Genomic DNA, 18,061 nt, shown 5'->3' with positions numbered 1-18,061 from the left:
CAGAAGCTGTGAATATGCCCCCATACATCATGTCACAATATATCACTCCTTAAGATTGAAGCAGTGGGAGCTGTTTATCAGGCGCACACAAAGGAGCTATTGGCAAAAAGTCACACAAAACGCCTTGGAATTTTTCTTCTACTTTTGGTGAAAGATATACATTTTTTTTAGATTTTTTTGCTTTACCTGTGCATTAGAAAGGGGGAAAAAAAAGTATAACAAAAACTAACAAACATACTAGCGATTATTTTCCCTATAGAGGGAGGGTGGGCTGCGCTGTTCCTATAATGAAGGTGATAAAGCTTTGTCTTTAGAAGATGCCAAACAAGACATCTAGATATTAATTAAGGGGTAAAATGCAAAAGAAACAGTTAATAGGGATGATAAAATAGCATTTTGGTGCCGCATCCATATGGGATGTAAAAGATCTATTAGATTGCAATCTGTTTTGTTTCATAGCCGTGGAATTTCATTTTTTTTTCCATTGTTAAGGGAATGAATTATTATCTGTACAATAAATGATAAATCCCACAAGTAAATGCATGATGCTAGAGGGAACCAAGATGTCTGGATTGTGCATCCTGCTTCATGGCAATAATAAGTGCACTAATATGACATTAGTTAACAATGTAAAGTCAAGTATCAGAATATCTAGAAGGTCGCTACAAATGTTACAGTCCAATAAGTCAAATTCTTTACAGTAATAACAAGGGTTTCTACCATCACAATACAGACAGTCCTCGGGTTACATACAAGATGGGTTACATAGGTTTGTTCTTAAGTTGAATTTGTATGTAAGTCGGAACTGTATATTTTATAATTGTAGTTCCAAACAAAAAAAATTTTTGCCCCGGTGACAATGGGAGTTTCGAACTTTTTTTGCTATAATTGGACCAAGGATAAATAAAGCTTCATTGCAGACACCTTATAGCTGATCATTGCAGTCTGGGACTATAGTAAAGTATCCACAGAGCTTCACCAGAGGGCACAGTGGGCAGAGGGGTTTGTCTGTATATAGGGGTCCTCTGTAAGTCGGGTGTCCTTAAGTAGGGGACCGCCTGTCTTATAGTTAGCAATAGATAGTAATACCTATTTTTACCTTCCACAGGGTACCAACCCTTAGTTACAATTGTGTCTTATGACAGTCCAGTATACTTGACACTACAACAATTTTTGACCTATGAAATCATCTTCATTGTCCTGTATATTGTAAAATACAGATAACACATTTATATTAGGAGTGAAATATGTGGTAGAATAATATACAAATGGATGTACATTGAAGTAGTGGTGTCTGTATACAGGTAGAAAAACCGCACTTCAGACTGGGCGCCTCTTATATAATACATACAAAACAAAAGTTACTTAATAAATAAAAAGTATCTCTGACATTAGGGACCGCAGCCCGGTCACTCGCCAGTCTCCTTCACACAAGCTGCGTTTTGGCCGCCTCCTTTCAGCAGTGTCAGGGTTAATTTATATCATTTCTCACTGTTGCAGAAAAACACAACCAGCTTCCCTGCATCTTCTAATTGAGATTAAAGAAGCACTCGGCTAATTAGCTCGAAGAAATTACCTTATAATTTAAACAGTTAGGTAAATGTTTTTCTTGCAAGGGTGATCAGTAGAAATGTGTGTGCCAAGAGCCGGCGCTAAACCTGCCAGGGAGGAATAAAACGTCAACAGTAAGGGCATTTGTCTTTTATTTCTACTTTTTTACTAAATGAAATGCAGACAAATAGATCATATATATATATAATATATACAGGGGCGTAACTTGAGGGGGCGCAGAGGTTGCCGTTGCACCCGGGCCCAAGAGGTTTAGGGGGCCCTTATGGTGTCACTTTCCCATATGAGAAGACTATTACTATAAACCATACATTATAGTCGGGGCCTGGCACAGACTTTGCACTGGGGCCCATCAGCTTCTAGTTACACCACTGAATATATATATATATTAGAGTTCAGAGGTTGGCCTAAATGAAAACATTTTCAGTCTTTAAAAAATGTCTTGTAAAACACTTGGGGAATGGGGAAGGAGGGATGTGCTGCTGCAGAGCCTCTCCCTTCATATAAAACTGAGACTGTGGGGAGGATTTACTAATTGGGGCGCAAGCACGACTGTCGGCATCGGAGATCAGTCTCCGGAAATCACAGCCCGATGTATAGAAGTGGCGCACGGCTGTAAGTAAATAATAGGTAGACGGTAATAATCAGTCGGGCGCCATAAAAATGCCGACATCAATGAGATGTGCGTCAAAATCTTACATGGACTGCGCCTTAAATTAGCTCTATGACCATTTTTTTCCTGGTCTATTGTGCATCAAAAATTGCGCCAAAAAATGCTGATAAAATACACATAAAAGTGACGGATAATGTGGAAACGTTAGGCCACGCCCACCTGCACCAAAAAAACCCGGAGGAGTCGGGATAGTCGGAAACATCTGTTCTTTCTGGCGTAAACTCATTATAAATGATCCGCAACAATTCTGCGGAAAAAAAAACATAAAATCCCGGCTTTTTTTGGCGCAGATATGATAATACATGTCCCCCCCATATTGTTAATATGATGTTGATCCGTGCGGTTTGTGCGACTGCCATATTTAGGAAGGATTTTTTTCCCTCAGCTGATTGAGGTTTGTAGAATTATCAGTTGAACTTTAAAAGATTCAAAAAAAAGATCCATAAACTACGATACCCTGAGAGTCAGGTGGAGGCTGCAGCTTTAACACAACCTGGATACAACAAACAGCTCCATGGTAGAGATTACAAGCGTTACACATGTGGAACATCTAATATTCACAACAACCTATACAAAGTATTGGCCATCGCTGCCCGCCCACTGGCAGAGGCACTCACCTGCACGGTAAAGCGGTCAGCCCACCAGCAGAGCCACCCCCCAGCCCACTGAAATTGTATGTACCCCTGTATGTATCTTTAGTTGTATGTATGTATTGTATGTACAGTTGTGTATATGTGTGTATATATATGTATATATATATACATATATATATATAAATAATGTATATGTTGTATGTGTGTTTATGCTGCATGAGGGTATATGGTGTGTATGTATATACTGTATGTGTGTGCATATGCTATATATACTGTATATATGTGTTTATTTGCTGTTTGTGTGTATACTGTATGAGTTTGTATATGCTGTGTGTAATACTGTATATACGAGTACATAAATTTGTGCGTATGAGTGTATACATGTATGTATATTTTTAAGAGTACAGGTAGTCCTCGACTTACGACGTTGATCCGTTCTTGCGCGGCGTCGCAAACCGAATTTTGACGTATGTCGGATCATACGTTCATTGTATCATACTTAGCCTATCCTACCCTACATAATTATCAATAAAACATAGGTACAGTAAAATATTGTGCAGTATAGTACGTTTAATAATGAAATACTGTACTGTGCTGTAACAGTAATAAACAGTGTACTGTACTGTAATAAACAATGTAACAATTCCAAAGAGAGAACAGGCTTACTTATTGGGAGGAAGCTACAGAAGGTGCTGGAGATACTGGGGCAGCTGAGTCAAGAGGGGCAGCTGAGGTAGAGGGTACAGGATCTGTTGCAGGATTTGTTGCAGGCAGGATCTTGAAGTACTGCTGCAGGTTAGTTTGGAAGGAGACCATCTTCTTCTCCTCCAAGATCTCCTTGTAACAGCTAAGGGAATCCATGACTCCTCTGGCAACCCTAGTGTACCTTTCCATGTTGGGATCCTCAGCCTCAAACCTTGACAACCCTTCCTGTATCAGGGCAAAACCTGCTGCCAAGCCCTGCCTTGTAAATCTCTTAGGTTCTGGGGTTGGTTTGTCTTCCTCTTCCTCTATTATCTGCTTCTCCAGTTGAATAAGGTCCTCAGCAGATAACTCCTCTCCATGAGATGCCAATAGCTCTGTGACATCATCCTCCTCCACCTCCAGATTCATTGTCTTACTCATATCAACAACGTTCTTTATGACGCTAGTCACTGACTCTTGGACCTCTGTGACATCATTGACAAACTGGTGACACAGTTTTTTCCACACGCCATTCATACTGGTCTGCTTAACCTCATCCCAGGAATCAGCAATGTTATTCACAGCATCAAGGATGTTGTATGTTTTCCAAAAGTCCTTGAGAGTCAAGTTCTTATCCTTTTCAGTTGCTGCTAAAGCATTACCAATGACCCTTTGTAGGTAGTAGGCCTTGAATGTAGCAATGACTCCTTGGTCCATAGGCTGTATTAGGGCAGTGGTATTAGGTGGAAGGTAAACCACCTTGACATTAGGGTTAAAGTCATCCAGATGGGCAGGGTGTCCAGGGGCATTGTCCAGAATTAGCAACACCTTAAAGGGGATATCCTTGGAGGTACAATACCGCTTCACGTCTGGCACAAAATGGTTGGTGAACCAGTCATCAAACACTGCAAGTGTCACCCATGCCTTCCTATTAGACTTCCAGATGACTGGTAGATGACCTTTTGAAATACCCTTGAGCGCCCTTGGATTCTCAGCCTGATATACCAGCATGGGCTTCAGTTTGTAGTCGCCAGCAGCATTGCCCCCAAGAAGCAAAGTCAGTCTTTCCTTGCCGACTTTATGACCTGGTGCTGTCTTCTCCTCCTTGGCAATGTACGTACGGTTAGGCAAACGTTTCCAGAACAAGCCTGTCTCATCCACATTGAACACTTGTTGAGCACAGTAACCACCCTCCTCAATTATCTTAGCCAATTCTTTAGGAAACTCAGTTGCTGCTTTCTCATCAGCACTAGCAGCTTCACCTTGCACTTTAATGTTATGGAAATTGGCACGATCCTTAAACCTCATAAACCAACCCCTACTCGCCACAAATTCTTCACTTTGACTTCCTTCCCCCTTTTCTCTTTTCAAAGCCTCAAACAGTCGCCTAGCCTTCTCCTGAATAACCATAAAACTCACAGGGATACGGCGTTGATTTTGGTCTTCCAACCAAAGCACCAATAATCTTTCCATCTCAATAATAAGCCCACTACGCTGCTTTGTTATCACTGTTGCTTTCATAGGAGCAGATCCTTTCACATGTTCAAGGATACGATCTTTATCCTTGATAATCGTAGCAACAGTAGAACGACTAAGTCCTAATGACCTGCCAATTTCTGTTGCTGTTTCCCCCTTCTCTGATTGCCTTATGATACCTACTTTCACCTCCATGGTGATGGCCTTCCTTTTCTTTGATAAACTATCAGATGAGTCTACCTTTCGTTTGGGAGCCATAATGAAGGGTGTTATGCCGTGCAGGAGACTCGCTTTTCTCATGTACAGTAACCGGGTACAGTGTGCAGTACTCTATGACTTCCGGCGCACGTACGGTTCGACTTACGACGCAAAACCGCGTAAGTCGGAATGAGACGTATAAAGCGTCGTAACCACGAAACGACGTAACCCGAGACCGTCGTAACCCGAGGACTACCTGTATATGAAAGTGTGTGTATGAGTGTATACATTGTGACAGGGTAGCTGCCACTACAGTAGATTTTGGGTATAGAATGAGTGTGTTGCTGGATGGATGTGGGAAAGCTGAGTGTTTTTGCCACTAATGAGTATTCGTTTGCATCCAGCTGGAAGTCCTGCATAACTACCTGGTGCAGACTTCCCACAATGGCTCCACCCTGGGGAAGAGACCGGCTACGTCAAAGGCCAGTGGAGCTGTGGCAGTGACCTGGCACTGAGTTTTTGGGGTGCCTGGCAGTAGGCCAGCAAGACATAGGCCTCCAGCTCATTAAACCTGTTCCTCATACTATAAAATGCATAAGCCAAGTGAGCTTGGGCAATGTCCTTTAGAGGGGAAGAGGGACCTCATCCATAAATCTGCTATGGGGCCCATCATCTCCTAGTTACCACCCTAAATTACTCCATATGTGTCTTGCCCAGCGGTGGGGTTGGTGACGCGTTGTGCATCCCATGATGTGCATCTATGTAACTTACCTGTATCCATGTGTATGCAATGATTAAGGGCTAATGGCGGTGTACAGGCAGTACCCGGGTTACGTTGAAGACAGGGTACGTAGGTTTGTTCTTAAGTTGAGTTTGTATGTAAGTCGAAACTGCATATTTTATAATTGTAGCTCCAGACAAATTTTTTTGTAATGCGACCAAGGATTATCAATAAATCTTCATTACATGGGTTGTCTGTAAGTCGGGTGTCCTTAAGTAGGGGACCGCCAGTATAGGCTATTTTAATACACTAACATGGCAATGTTATAAAAGATATTTTAAGGCAGGTTTCAACAGTTAATTATACGGCTCATTTAGGTTGAACGTAACAGCTTATGACACAGTATACGCTCATGCACTTTGATTAATAAAGGATCTATATCTATATATATTGCAATTAATATACACTTATTATTGTTGGCTCTGCTTTTAGATGGAATATGGATTCACACATGCAGTAATCACCCTAACCACTAGGTGGCATGAAAGGGCTATTTAGCAGGAGAACAACTGCTGCTATTGACTTCTACATATAGGATTACAGCCATAGAGCCAAGGCTTGAGGCCCATCTACACATTATTCTTTCATATACATAATTGTATTTTTGTCTCTTGACAGGGAAATATCCCCAAGCCTAGAACGATGGGCTTCAAATGTTGAAACAGAATATAGTAGGGGGTATATCTGAAGTAGTGCACTGATTTAAAGACACTAAAGTCCATGCTGCAGGTGATTGCCGACTTCATTGGCGGCTTTGGGAAGGTGCATATCAGCCACTTATAATTCCCATTGGAAAATGAATGGAAAATAGTTCCATTGCCGGTTGGGGAATGAGTGAGAAGAATCGATATCCGTAGCTGTAACGCTTTGGGCATCCACGTTTTATTTCAGATGGTATAAATGTAAATTCAGGTGTGTATTTACTTATTTATTTTACATCTTACATTTTGGGGAATTCATTTGGGTTTGCACTGTGTGGCTTTGGAACATTGATGGTTGAATGTTAATGGATTTGGAGATCTTGTACCTTTAGAAGCAAAGTGTCTCTCATTAACTCCTTCTCAACTCCCAGAGAAGTTAAATGAAGTGATTAATGAGTTTGGACACACACTGTGGTCCCTGGCATGCACGGTGGTGTGAAATGACACAGGCAACTCTTTCACATAGAAAGATTCTGACAAAGTGTTGACAGTGACATCTTCACTGAGTCCTGCAAAATACATGGGAGGCAGCACCTCTGCGAGGCATTCACACTGTGTATTTCTACCAGAGCAATGAATATAATGTGTGTGATTGGATCTGTCTGTGTGCAAGAGGGGGGAAACTCTGCAGAGGGTGCAAGAGAATAGCCCTTTGTGCCATCAAAAGTCCGAGAGGCTGGAGAGGCCGGAGAGGCCGGAGAGGCCGGAGTGGCTGGAGATACTGGAGAGGCCGGAGAGGCTGGATTGGCTGTAGAGGCCAGAGAGGGCGGAGAAGCTGGAGAGGCTGGAGAAGATGGAGAGGCCGGAGAGGGCGGAGAAGATGGAGAGGCTGGAGAGGGCGGAGAAGCTGGAGAGGCCGGAGAGGCTGGATAGGCCGGAGAGGCTGGATAGGCCGGAGAGGCTGGAAAAGCTGGAGAAGCTGGAGAGGCCGGAGAAGCCGGAGAGGCCGGTGAGGCTGGAGAGGCTGGAGTGGCTTGAGTGGCTGGAGAGGCCGGAGAGGCTGGGGAAGCCGGGGAGGTTGGAGAGTCTGGAGAGTCTGGAGAGGCTGGGGAAGCCGGGGAGGTTGGAGAGTCTGGAGAGTCTGGATAGTCTGGAGAGTCTGGTGAGGCTGGAGAGGCTGGAGAGGCCGGAGAGGTCGGAGAGGCTGGAGAGGCTGGGACCCAATGGCATTTACTGTTATTATTTCATATGTGGTAATTTAATATTTTGGGAATAATTGAATCATTGTTTTCCATAATATAATAAGTGTAATTAATTAATTGAATAATAAATTACAAAATAGTAACTTTTATACCAGTAAGTTAATTTATAGTATGACAATGAGGTATCAACATTTGACATGGTAAATGTCAAGGATTTTATATTGATTTACATATTAGTATCTATTATTTTATGTAGAATAGAGTTATAGAAACATGGGGATTAAATATGCGTTTCCATGGACATAAAGGCGTTCGGTAACCAGCACCTGGTGTCTTACATTAAAACAATACAATACAAGACTGGGTGATCGTTACCGATCATATGCACTTCAGCATTTGAGCGCAACCTTAGGGCGCGGTCACACGTTCCGCTAGTGTTGTGTTCATAACGCGACGCTAGCACACAAGGGGCGAGCCTTGGCCCAATTGCAATTGCGTTTCCTGGAAAACACATATGTGAAAAAGCATGCTTAAAGACGGACGTGTGGCATCATCCTTAGGCTACATTCACATGTTCCAGTAGGGGCCCAATCGTATATACGTTTCAATAGAAACACAAACGTTTGGTAAAGAGCGTCCGTTTTTAGAGCACGTTCACATTTGTCATTACATGCTTTCTGTTCCCTAAAGAAGAAATGCTGGAGTTAAGCAGTTATGGCACCAGACTTGTGGAGAAACTGGATAACAAAAATGTATCCCGCACCATATTTTATCTGCAGCTACTTTTATGGGCACCGAATTGATCTCATGCACCCCAATGTCAGCAGTCGCGTCTGATTCCAGATGGGTTGAATACAACCTCCCCCTGGCTAAACTATCCAGTACATGTCATTTGTATGGATACTTATATGATAATATAGGATTTCCTTTTGTGGCTCTTGTTTCTTGTCGAGCCCATACTGGTTGATTGACAGGCCTTCGGAAAAAAAAAAACCTTTTACTGTGTATGTGAAATAAAAATCAGATTTCATAGGATACGACTTGATATGAACAGACTCTTTACATTGTGTAAAATGTGTGCGAGGTATAATCAATAAATTAATGGTAAAGAATATGGTGATTGACGTTGAGTGAGCGTATGCGAATAAGCCCTGCGCCCGCAGCAGGCGGCGACATGTTTTATCCACAACATCTGTCCGTTTTGTGCTTGTAGAAACCTCCTCTGCTACCTGTAGCGAATGAGTGACATCTCTTACATTTGTGCACAGGCATCTCTGCCCATTAATGTTGTACAATCAGCTAATCAAACACTATTCTCCTGTCTGCTGACACCAGCCTCTATTTGGTGTGTCAAATGTTATAGTTGTCTGCTTGATGCTGATGTATGATAATTTATTTAAGCTTCACATACTAATTAGCTGCAAGCTCTAAAGTACCTGAGATTCCACTTTCATCAGTGTTTGTGTGATCGCTTTGCTCTGATTTGGTCAGGCTGGGCTGTAAGATTTTACGTTTCATGGGAAATGCGCTTATAGGAGGTGATGAGGGGCCTTTTATACAAATATATTGTATATTACAATATTATATATGCTGTAGGATGAAGAAAAATACATGGATAGAATCTACATATAGAAAACTAAAATGATTAAGTAATAATAATGTAATATTATGGGACTGGATGAAATGATAGGAGGTGTTACAGATTAACCCCTAAAATAAGAAGCATACATAAACCCATTGTTCATGAGCATTATTATCAGCTGTATGTGATTTTAGGACCAGGTTGAAGTGAATGTCCCCTCTTCACATATTGCTGGTTGTAGATACAACATTCTTTGTTGATTATTTTCCTAATATGCCTTTGTGACAGTTAAAGATATGGTTTCCTGCTGCGGAGCCCTAATTCCCCTACATATGGAAATCAATCAATGATCAGACCTGTTTTGTTTCGTTAAACTTTGCTACATGTGAAAGCCCGAACACTGAGCAGCAAGAACTGAACTGACTCTTTCAGACTAGTGTTTTCCACATCCGTATAACATCAGTGATGACATAATAACCATTATTTTCTATGGGCTTATTAAGATATGTATTTTTTTCACTAAATATCAGTAACAAAGTAACAAAAAAACAATGTAGCAATCACTACTTCTTCACACTTCCATAGAACTTAATAGATTTGGCAAAGAACAGACAGAACACAGATGTCAACTGTGTGTAGTCTATTATTTCTATTTATTTCTATTATTTCTCCAAGGTTTTATGCCTTCTAATTTTTGCCAATATTCCAGGTGTGAAAAAAAATATACGACATGGGGAAAAAAACTGTTGTGGATACGACACTGGCACAAATCGAAGTGGAGTTTTTTTGCTCACTATCTGAAAGGGACCTTACAGAAAGAAAGTTCCACTATTCCAACTTTTGTGTATTCTTTGGCATTTGACCATTGCTATATCATATAGAATAGAAATTCAAATCCTACATTTAGGTGCCCACTCAGGAGATAATCTACATTAATAAAATATGCAGCAAAAATATGAACAAATTGTTTAGGGAAATTTGTACATTTGCTTCGTGGTATGCAGCAAGTAAGCAGGAAAATCCATGGAATATATACATTGAAAATACATATGTGTATTATATATGTATGTGTATGTGTAATATATAATATATATATATATATATATATATATATATATATATATATATATATACGCTCTGGAACTGACCAGAAAATGACATTGCTCTTAGGAATCAGACCATGTGTTGCTTATCCTAATTCTAGATGATAGGACTATTGTTACAACCCTATCCAAGGCCATAGAAGAGGGAGTTTAAAAATGGTCCTAGATAACATATTTCAGGATTGGATTTTACAGGGTTTTTTTTCAGATCTGAAGAATTATTCCTGTAAAACACAAGATTTAGTTTTGGATAAACTAACAATTCCAGCAGTCTGAATTTGTCACCCAGAAGCTCCGATAAGATCACCCATCCTAATACGCACTGGAGACGATTGTTTTCTTCGCTTGCAATTTATATGGATGTTCATAGGGTTTGGAATTACATGCCAGATAAAGCCTGTCTTTTCTGGAAACAAACACATCATCTCCTTTTATCTGTCTAAATATATTTATCTGAAGACACTTTCCTTGTTATAGATCAGAGATTGTTTCCAACTCTAGAAAAAAATGAATTGGAGTGGAATTACCAAGCAAAGCCTGGAGAAGAGATATCGCCTATCAATATCAGTAATAAAATAAATAAAGTCAATCATTGAGAGGTCATGAAACTTTTATTATTGTGCAGACTCTCCAATACTGTTTTACACCCCTATCTTTCACTATCTATCATAAAAATCTCAGATAAAATAAAAACTTTTTATGCCCACACAGTATGGGGCTTTTACTTAGAATTCATGTAATTGCTATTAATATTGTATCGTCTTATTTTTTTTCCAATCAAGGGCAGATTTTAAGCTTCAATCGATCTTCAGATTCGCAACTAGATACAATGTCAGTAAATGAGCCTTGGAGAAGGTGAGTTTAGTGGCGACGCCTAGTGGCAACAAAGTGAAGTCTTGAAGACTTTGCTGATGAACACAACACACTTTTAAAATATGTGAAAACTGTTTTCGCTATAGAATTTGGTATATGTGTTTGTGGTTTTGGGTGTTCAAGATTTGGGATACATTATATGACATTTTTTAGTTCGTAAACATCCAGTGACAGCAATAGCATTGTCTTATTTTGTTGTTTTTTTTTCTCTTTATTCTCTACAAATCAATAGATTTTGTAGAAAAAAAATGCTATGGTAAAAGAAAAGAAAAAAAACACAAAAACTAAATGAAAGGAGTTGATGAGCAGGGAAGTGGGACGTGTATATAATTGCATTCCATTTAAGACTCTTTCAAGTATTTGCACTCGCAGGTTCCTGTAGGCGTCCATTCATTTCATTGTGATCATTAATTTGCGCTTTTATTTGACACTGAAGATTTGTGACAGAATTGTCAGCTTATCTTTAAGTCATCTTGTCAGGATGAAGGAGACAGTTTAAAAGATTCCAACACAATTCGATTTGTCTCAGGGTGAAAAAAAAAAAAATTATATTATGCAAAATATTTGGTATTCTATAGAAGGGCTGATACATTGCTCGTCTGTAGAGTCTCAGCTGCTTTGCTTACAAGTAGCATAAAATATGTCAGTGTAGTTATCAGATATTATATAGAATTCTGTATAGATAGATGGATAGATAGATAGATAGATAGATAGATAGATAGATAGATAGATAGATAGATAGATAATGTATGTTTGTGCTCCTGTAATAGCCGCACCTAACTTTACCCCCCAAAATGTCGTTTCTTTGGTCTTTCTTATCCCTCCAAATATCAATGTTTTCTATCTACATAAATTGCCATTACACTGTACAATAAATCCTTGGTAGCTTTCATACATCTATAGGGTGTATTTTTAAGTGTTTTTAACCTTTTTTTTGTCCTTTTGATATATATTGTCTCTTGATGTATCAATAAAAAATTTGTTGGATTAATTGATCCTGTGTACGCATCCAACTGTTCTGGTTTTGGTTCTCTGACATCCTGTAGATTTATTATCATAGTAAAAGTTCTTATTATATAGTAGCATCTTCAGTTTACAATCACGTCTACAGACTTGTCAATGCAGGACACAAAGTTTTTAATCGATTTTCGGGTGTGTTTTTTTTTTTTCTTTTCTTATTTTACAGGACTGTGTGTGTATATACAGACTATATAGATTTTGTGCAATGCTGCCATTGCTTTTATAAATCATATTGTTTTGCTATATAGAATCCTTCCTATTATTATGATAATTTTTTTTTACTCCAACGCCTCCAGTGCTCACTGAATACATGCTGTGAAATGGTTAAATAGAATAGCAACAAGTTTTGATTGTCTTCTGTCTGCTGGAGATGATTTATTTGGATGCATTGTCTAGTGTGGGTTTGGTTACCATACCTTATGGCTGCTGCCCACATTCCCTGTCTCTTCTGGACTGCCCTAGAGGTTTTTCTTTTATCGATTGGCTTGAAGAATATTATATTAATCGGATTCATAGAAGTTTTGATATTGATGTGAGTGAAGGAAGCAGCATAGTTAGGGGGGAATCCCGTGATATGTGGAGGCCCCTGCGCCCTGCCTCTCCCCTGTTCTATCCATGGACAGTGTACAGGGACATTAAAATATTTTGTCATATTTATCTACCCCTTATTTGCTATTCCGTGTGCCCTGCGGCTTTACCTGCCCAACATTTCCAGCATGTATACAACATGAGCAATGCCTGGCAATGCTACCCGTGTACGTATCTCTATAATCCATAATGCTAACAGTAAGATATACATGAGAACGATATCCTCTCTGTACAAAAACACCCTAATAACAGGAAATAGTTGTCACTTCCCTGGATCATTGTGATCAGGGATGAAACTCGTAAGGAAACAGCTACAAACAATCTCAAACTGTGTCCTAACATTCACAGATGCATTGTAATAATGTATCATGCAGGTCACGTGCATATCAGATTTTAGAATAGATGTTATATTATAAGTATCCATTATTTATAGGATATAGCACAGGTTCTCCCTTCTGTTTTGGTTGAATGTTACAATATAGGTGTACACAGATTATATTATATGCAGGCAATCTGTGTATTCCTGCCTTGCAGTTTAAATTATGCATTTGGACACCTACATTATCAATGACCACAATTATATAACAAAGTTAAAACCAAATATCCAGCTTTGGTTACAAAAGCCTTCACATTCCTACCGTTTACAAATTAATAGGTTTTTATTTTTTGGTTTATTGTGTAATAAATTTCTAAACTATAGTAAATTAATCAATCTATTATTTATACATTATTATTATTATCATTATCTCAATTTATATTTTGTTACATGTGCCCTTTCAGCTCCAGATTACATAACTACTCTATTGGGAAAGCAAAACTAAATAATGCAATTTATACAAAATAAAATCCGTGTTAGATTAAATTCACACGAGTCGTTATGGATTTCGTTTTGAATTATTCTTATTTTATACAATATCAGGAATGATAACTATCGGTGGTGAAAAGTAGAAGTATATACAGAAAGACCCCGTTTGTTTTTAGTTTGCTATGCAAAGATATGTGAAACCTACTTAATTTCCTTATTTGAGGCGTCTGGATTATCATTTTACAAATTATAAAGATTTTTCTGACCTAACAATTTGCCCCCGTGCAGACGATACAATTCTAGATACTAAACGCTCAGGAGCATAGAAAATAAAGACTGAGCCGTAGATAAAGCAAATATAATGTTCTTTTTTAATATTGGAAAGCAATACACTGTGAGTTTGGTACAAGATGCAGAATGACCGCTGGAGGGTGGAAATAACAGAACAAAATAAGGCAAGTTAGGGAATTTTTTTTTTGCAATAAAATTTGTTTTTGATTTTTTTTCTCAGAATACATACAAAAAAATACCAATTTGTTTCTTTTTTTTTTTTTGTTTACACCTTAAAAATAACTGCAACTGGAGATGGTGACAAACTGCTGGCTGTTTAGTAAGAAACATGCACTTGATGGAAGAAGATTCTGGAGGGGACATTAAATAAGATACAGTAGAAGAAGATCAGTCATTCTTAGAAGTAACATATAGAGAGGATGATGCCTTACTGTGTCCCTGGCCTTTATTACTCTACATGGGGGGGAGGAATTGTCACTTTACCCATCCAGAAATGCACTTTATGAGGCGTCCTGCTTGGAGCTAACATAAATAAATAAGTGTCCATGGATCCAGTCCTCGGGTGAACACCAAAATCTAGGGTTTTGTTTCTTTCATTAGAAAATAACAAAAAATCCATAATGTCTGTCTGTAATGTCCCGGAGGTGGCGCCCCCTGGCGCCGGTCACTGGTATCCTAGAGCCGATGCTGTGGTAAGTCTCTGGCCGTACAGTGCATATGGGGAGTAGTAGTGTCCTGAGGCCGCCGGCACCGGCACCGGGGCCCCCCCTGACGGCAGGGGGCTCTTGGAGTACGGGTGGTAGCGGCTGCTGCTTAGTCCCAGGTGGTGGTGGTGGGGGCTGCGGAGAGTCAGGGGACTGTGGGAGGCTCCTGCCCCGGGCATGTGCATGTGGCAGGCCATGGCAGCCGCTGCCAGGGACGAGGAGCTCGGGTAACCCGGTAATAACTTGTCCGCTGCTCCGGGGAAGGCGGTGTGTGTCCGCAGGTGGCCCAGCAGCTCCTCGGAGGTGGAGAAGCGCTTGTCACAAGGACCAGTGGCCGAGACCCAGTTACAGACATGGGGCAGGGGGTCGTTGGGCAGCATGAAGCCGTAGGGGTAGAGCGGGTGCCCGGGCAGAGATGGCGGGGACACCCCGTGCAGGGCGTGGCTGGGGTACACCAGCGGGTATCCGGCTTTGAGGTCGTGGCTGCAGGGGGCCCCGGCGCCCAGCTGGGAGGTGCAGTGGTAGCTCAGGCAGTAGGGGTCTCTGCACAGGCTGGCGGTCATGACGGAGGGGGGCGATGCCCCGGTCAGGGGGCTGGAGGCGGCAGACTTGCTGGAACACCCCAAGCTGCCCAGCTGCGCCCCCACCAAAGAGCCGCCCTTACTGGGGTCCAGAGAAACTCCATGAGCCAGGAACTGCGGGGGGTAGCCGGCGTAGGCTCCACTCAGCGCCCCCGGGTAGGACATGCCGGCCGGGGGCAGGGGGAACACCGTGTGTCCGGGCTTGTACGGGGAGACCGGGGCCACCAGGCCGGAGCCCAGCACGGAGCCCGAGGAGCTGGAGGAGGAGGACACCGGGGTGGGCGAGGGGGCGGCGGACAGGCTCTTACAGCCGGGCTCCGGGTGTACCGGGGGCAGCTCCGCGCTCAGCCTCCCGTGCTCCGCCGCGCCGCTCTTGGCGCACTGCTCGCCCTCCTTCTTGTCGCCGCTCTCCCCGGAGCCCTTGCAGTCGGAGGCGGGCGGCGGGGTGCGGGGAGAGCCGGGGCTGCCAGTCCTGGGGGTGAAGGGAGGGCACGCGGCGCTGGGCACTCGGAACCCCGACTTGTCGCCGGACGCGGCCTCCTTCTTCTCCGGGGGCTTGGAGTAAGGCTTGAAGCTGGACTTGTCCTCGGCGCCGATGTCACTGAGCTTCAGCGGGCCCGACTTGGCCTCCTTGTCGGCCGACGCAGAGGAGCCGCTCACCGACGACAGCTTGGAGGGTGTGGGGTCCGGCTTCCCGATCTGGGAGCAGGTCTGGGCCAGGAGGGCGAGGGGGCTCTTTTTGGCGTCCAGCTGTGGGGGGAGAGAGAGAGAGGAATTAGACTCCCCCAATAATAGGGTGATTAGGTGAAGCCCCAATAATAAGTCTAGTGACATAGACAACCCCCTTGTCATCACCCGGATAATCCCACACACACAGAGATCATCTCATCAGCTCAATCAGAACCACAAAACCCAGACAGACATTGCACCGACATGACCCGGAGCCGGGCACCCACACTGCACCTGCTGCCCGACCTAATGTACCCGCAAAACGACTAGAGGGGGGGCCCTGTCTGCCATGACCTTCCCGGAACTAGAGATTATGTCTGGATTATATTCCATCTATAGATCTACAGGATAACAGGGAATCTCTGGACGTAAATAGTAACATCAATAATAGTCCAAAGCACTAATACACACATCTACTAATACACACAATACACACATCTACTAATACACACAATACACATATCTACTAATACAAAATAACAATACATCTGGTGGCGAAGTAATAATATTATAATAAATCTGGTGGCGATGTAGTAATATTATAATACATCTGATGGTGATGTAATAATTATAATACATCTGATGTAATAAGAGTGACTTTAATAAATACGCACATGTGACGGTGATATTACAATATCAATGATAAATAATAATAGTGATTTATTGGTGACCCGCTGAGAAGATGGTGAAGATAATGGAATAGACTGGAGGATGCAGAAGATGTGGTAGATTGCTCATTTTTAGGTATATTCTAGTATATTACACGTATTTGGCGGGGCTCAGCAGCCGGGGGTGTACAGGGGGTGACCCGCCCTATAGCATCCTGCAGCCTCCATGTAGTCGGGACACTGGCACAGATGATGGTAGCACCGGGGCCATGCACACAGTAGCATCAGGCAGGGCTTCTTACCTCGATGGGGCTGACCGGGGTGGAGGGCAGGGGCTGCAGGTACTCGGGGTGCAGGATGTGTCCGCTGCGAGCTGTCAGCATCTTGAGCACTTTGATGGGCAGCCGTCCGGCCTGGCGCAGGGGGTCACTGGGGGGCACAGGGTGCACGTAGGCGCCGGTAGGAGCCGATCCGCTTCTCGTGCCCGCGCTGTCTCCGCTTTCCCGGGATATAGGACTTGCAGTTGCCAGTGGCGAGCAGATCATGTCCCCCGCAGCGGCATTGGGGTGACTGGGCGGCGGGGGAGGAGGCACTCCCGGAGCTGCGGTCCTAAGTGATAATGATCCCGGGTCCAGATGTTCCGCTCTGCCGGGGATCGGAGTGCAGTATCCAGCAGCAGCAGCAGATATATCCGTGTAACGCCCGATGCGTGTGTGCTGCGATCCTGTACAATCCCGAGGAGTATCCTGCGCGCGATCCCAGCGCCCGGTGCAGAGCGCAGTGCGAGGAGCAGCAGCCGCACTCCTGCCAGACAAACTCACTTCAAACGCGTCTGAATTAGAGCTGAGATTAAAGCCTTTGCCGCCTTCCAATCAAATAGGACCCCGAGGTGATTGGAGGGTCAAGGGGATGTGACGTCCCCCTCTCGCTGCCTCTAATGCTCTGCTCTTTCTTTCTGCTCCCCCTTCTCCCTCCTCCTGGTGGTTTCGCCTCTTTGCTCAAAGCTTTGGCTTTGGTTTACATTTTACGCTTCACGTCCGCTACCGCACTGTTTTTTTTTGTTGTTAATCTTGCATCTACCTCGCCCCATTTCTTTACACTGGAAGAAGAGGTCACGCAATGGTTATCGACCGCACCCCTCAATCTGGAATGCAGTGAGGTCAGGTCACAGCGACCTCTAAAGATCTGATCGCTCGGAAACTACAGCAAACGATCGCTCACGTAGACAACTTCTACTGGCATTTACCTGGGTCCATAAGAACCTCTGGGTGGTTTAGTGTCCCAAATCACCCTGACAGGTCCTCTTTAATACATTCATACACACAGATTTGTAGTGAAACCAATGGGGTTGACAATATTC

General features: G+C 42.7%; 2 protein-coding genes across 2 annotated transcripts; both read right to left on the bottom strand.

Annotated features, from left to right (window-relative positions):
• Nucleotides 1–3,385: 3,385 nt before the first annotated feature.
• LOC140106443 (tigger transposable element-derived protein 1-like) lies at nt 3,386–5,253 on the bottom strand. The gene has a single exon (XM_072130892.1). It carries the CDS (start codon nt 5,251–5,253, stop codon nt 3,502–3,504), a length of 1,752 nt encoding a protein of 583 aa, XP_071986993.1. The 3' UTR covers nt 3,386–3,501.
• An 8,883-nt stretch (nt 5,254–14,136) lies between these two features.
• Nucleotides 14,137–17,661, bottom strand: ZNF503 (zinc finger protein 503). Its single transcript, XM_072129780.1, has 2 exons — nt 17,004–17,661; nt 14,137–16,114 (listed from the first exon to the last, which is right to left on the bottom strand). The coding sequence occupies exons 1-2, from the start codon at nt 17,244–17,246 to the stop codon at nt 14,744–14,746; spliced, it is 1,614 nt and encodes a 537-aa protein (XP_071985881.1). The 5' UTR covers nt 17,247–17,661; the 3' UTR covers nt 14,137–14,743.
• Nucleotides 17,662–18,061: the final 400 nt, after the last annotated feature.

This window comes from Engystomops pustulosus, chromosome 11, assembly GCF_040894005.1.
Source record: "Engystomops pustulosus chromosome 11, aEngPut4.maternal, whole genome shotgun sequence".
In the NCBI taxonomy this organism is placed as follows: domain Eukaryota; kingdom Metazoa; phylum Chordata; class Amphibia; order Anura; family Leptodactylidae; genus Engystomops; species Engystomops pustulosus.
This window is presented reverse-complemented; position numbering and strand designations above follow the sequence as displayed.

Bases quoted from the DNA above. Each gene is read 5' to 3' on its own strand.
- LOC140106443 (XM_072130892.1), bottom strand. From the start codon at position 5,253: ATGGCTCCCAAACGAAAGGTAGACTCATCTGATAGTTTATCAAAGAAA.
- ZNF503 (XM_072129780.1), bottom strand. From the start codon at position 17,246: ATGATCTGCTCGCCACTGGCAACTGCAAGTCCTATATCCCGGGAAAGC. The intron at 16,115-17,003 runs GTAAGAAGCCCT...CTCCCCCCACAG, and splicing joins CCCCGGTCAGCCCCATCGAG to CTGGACGCCAAAAAGAGCCC.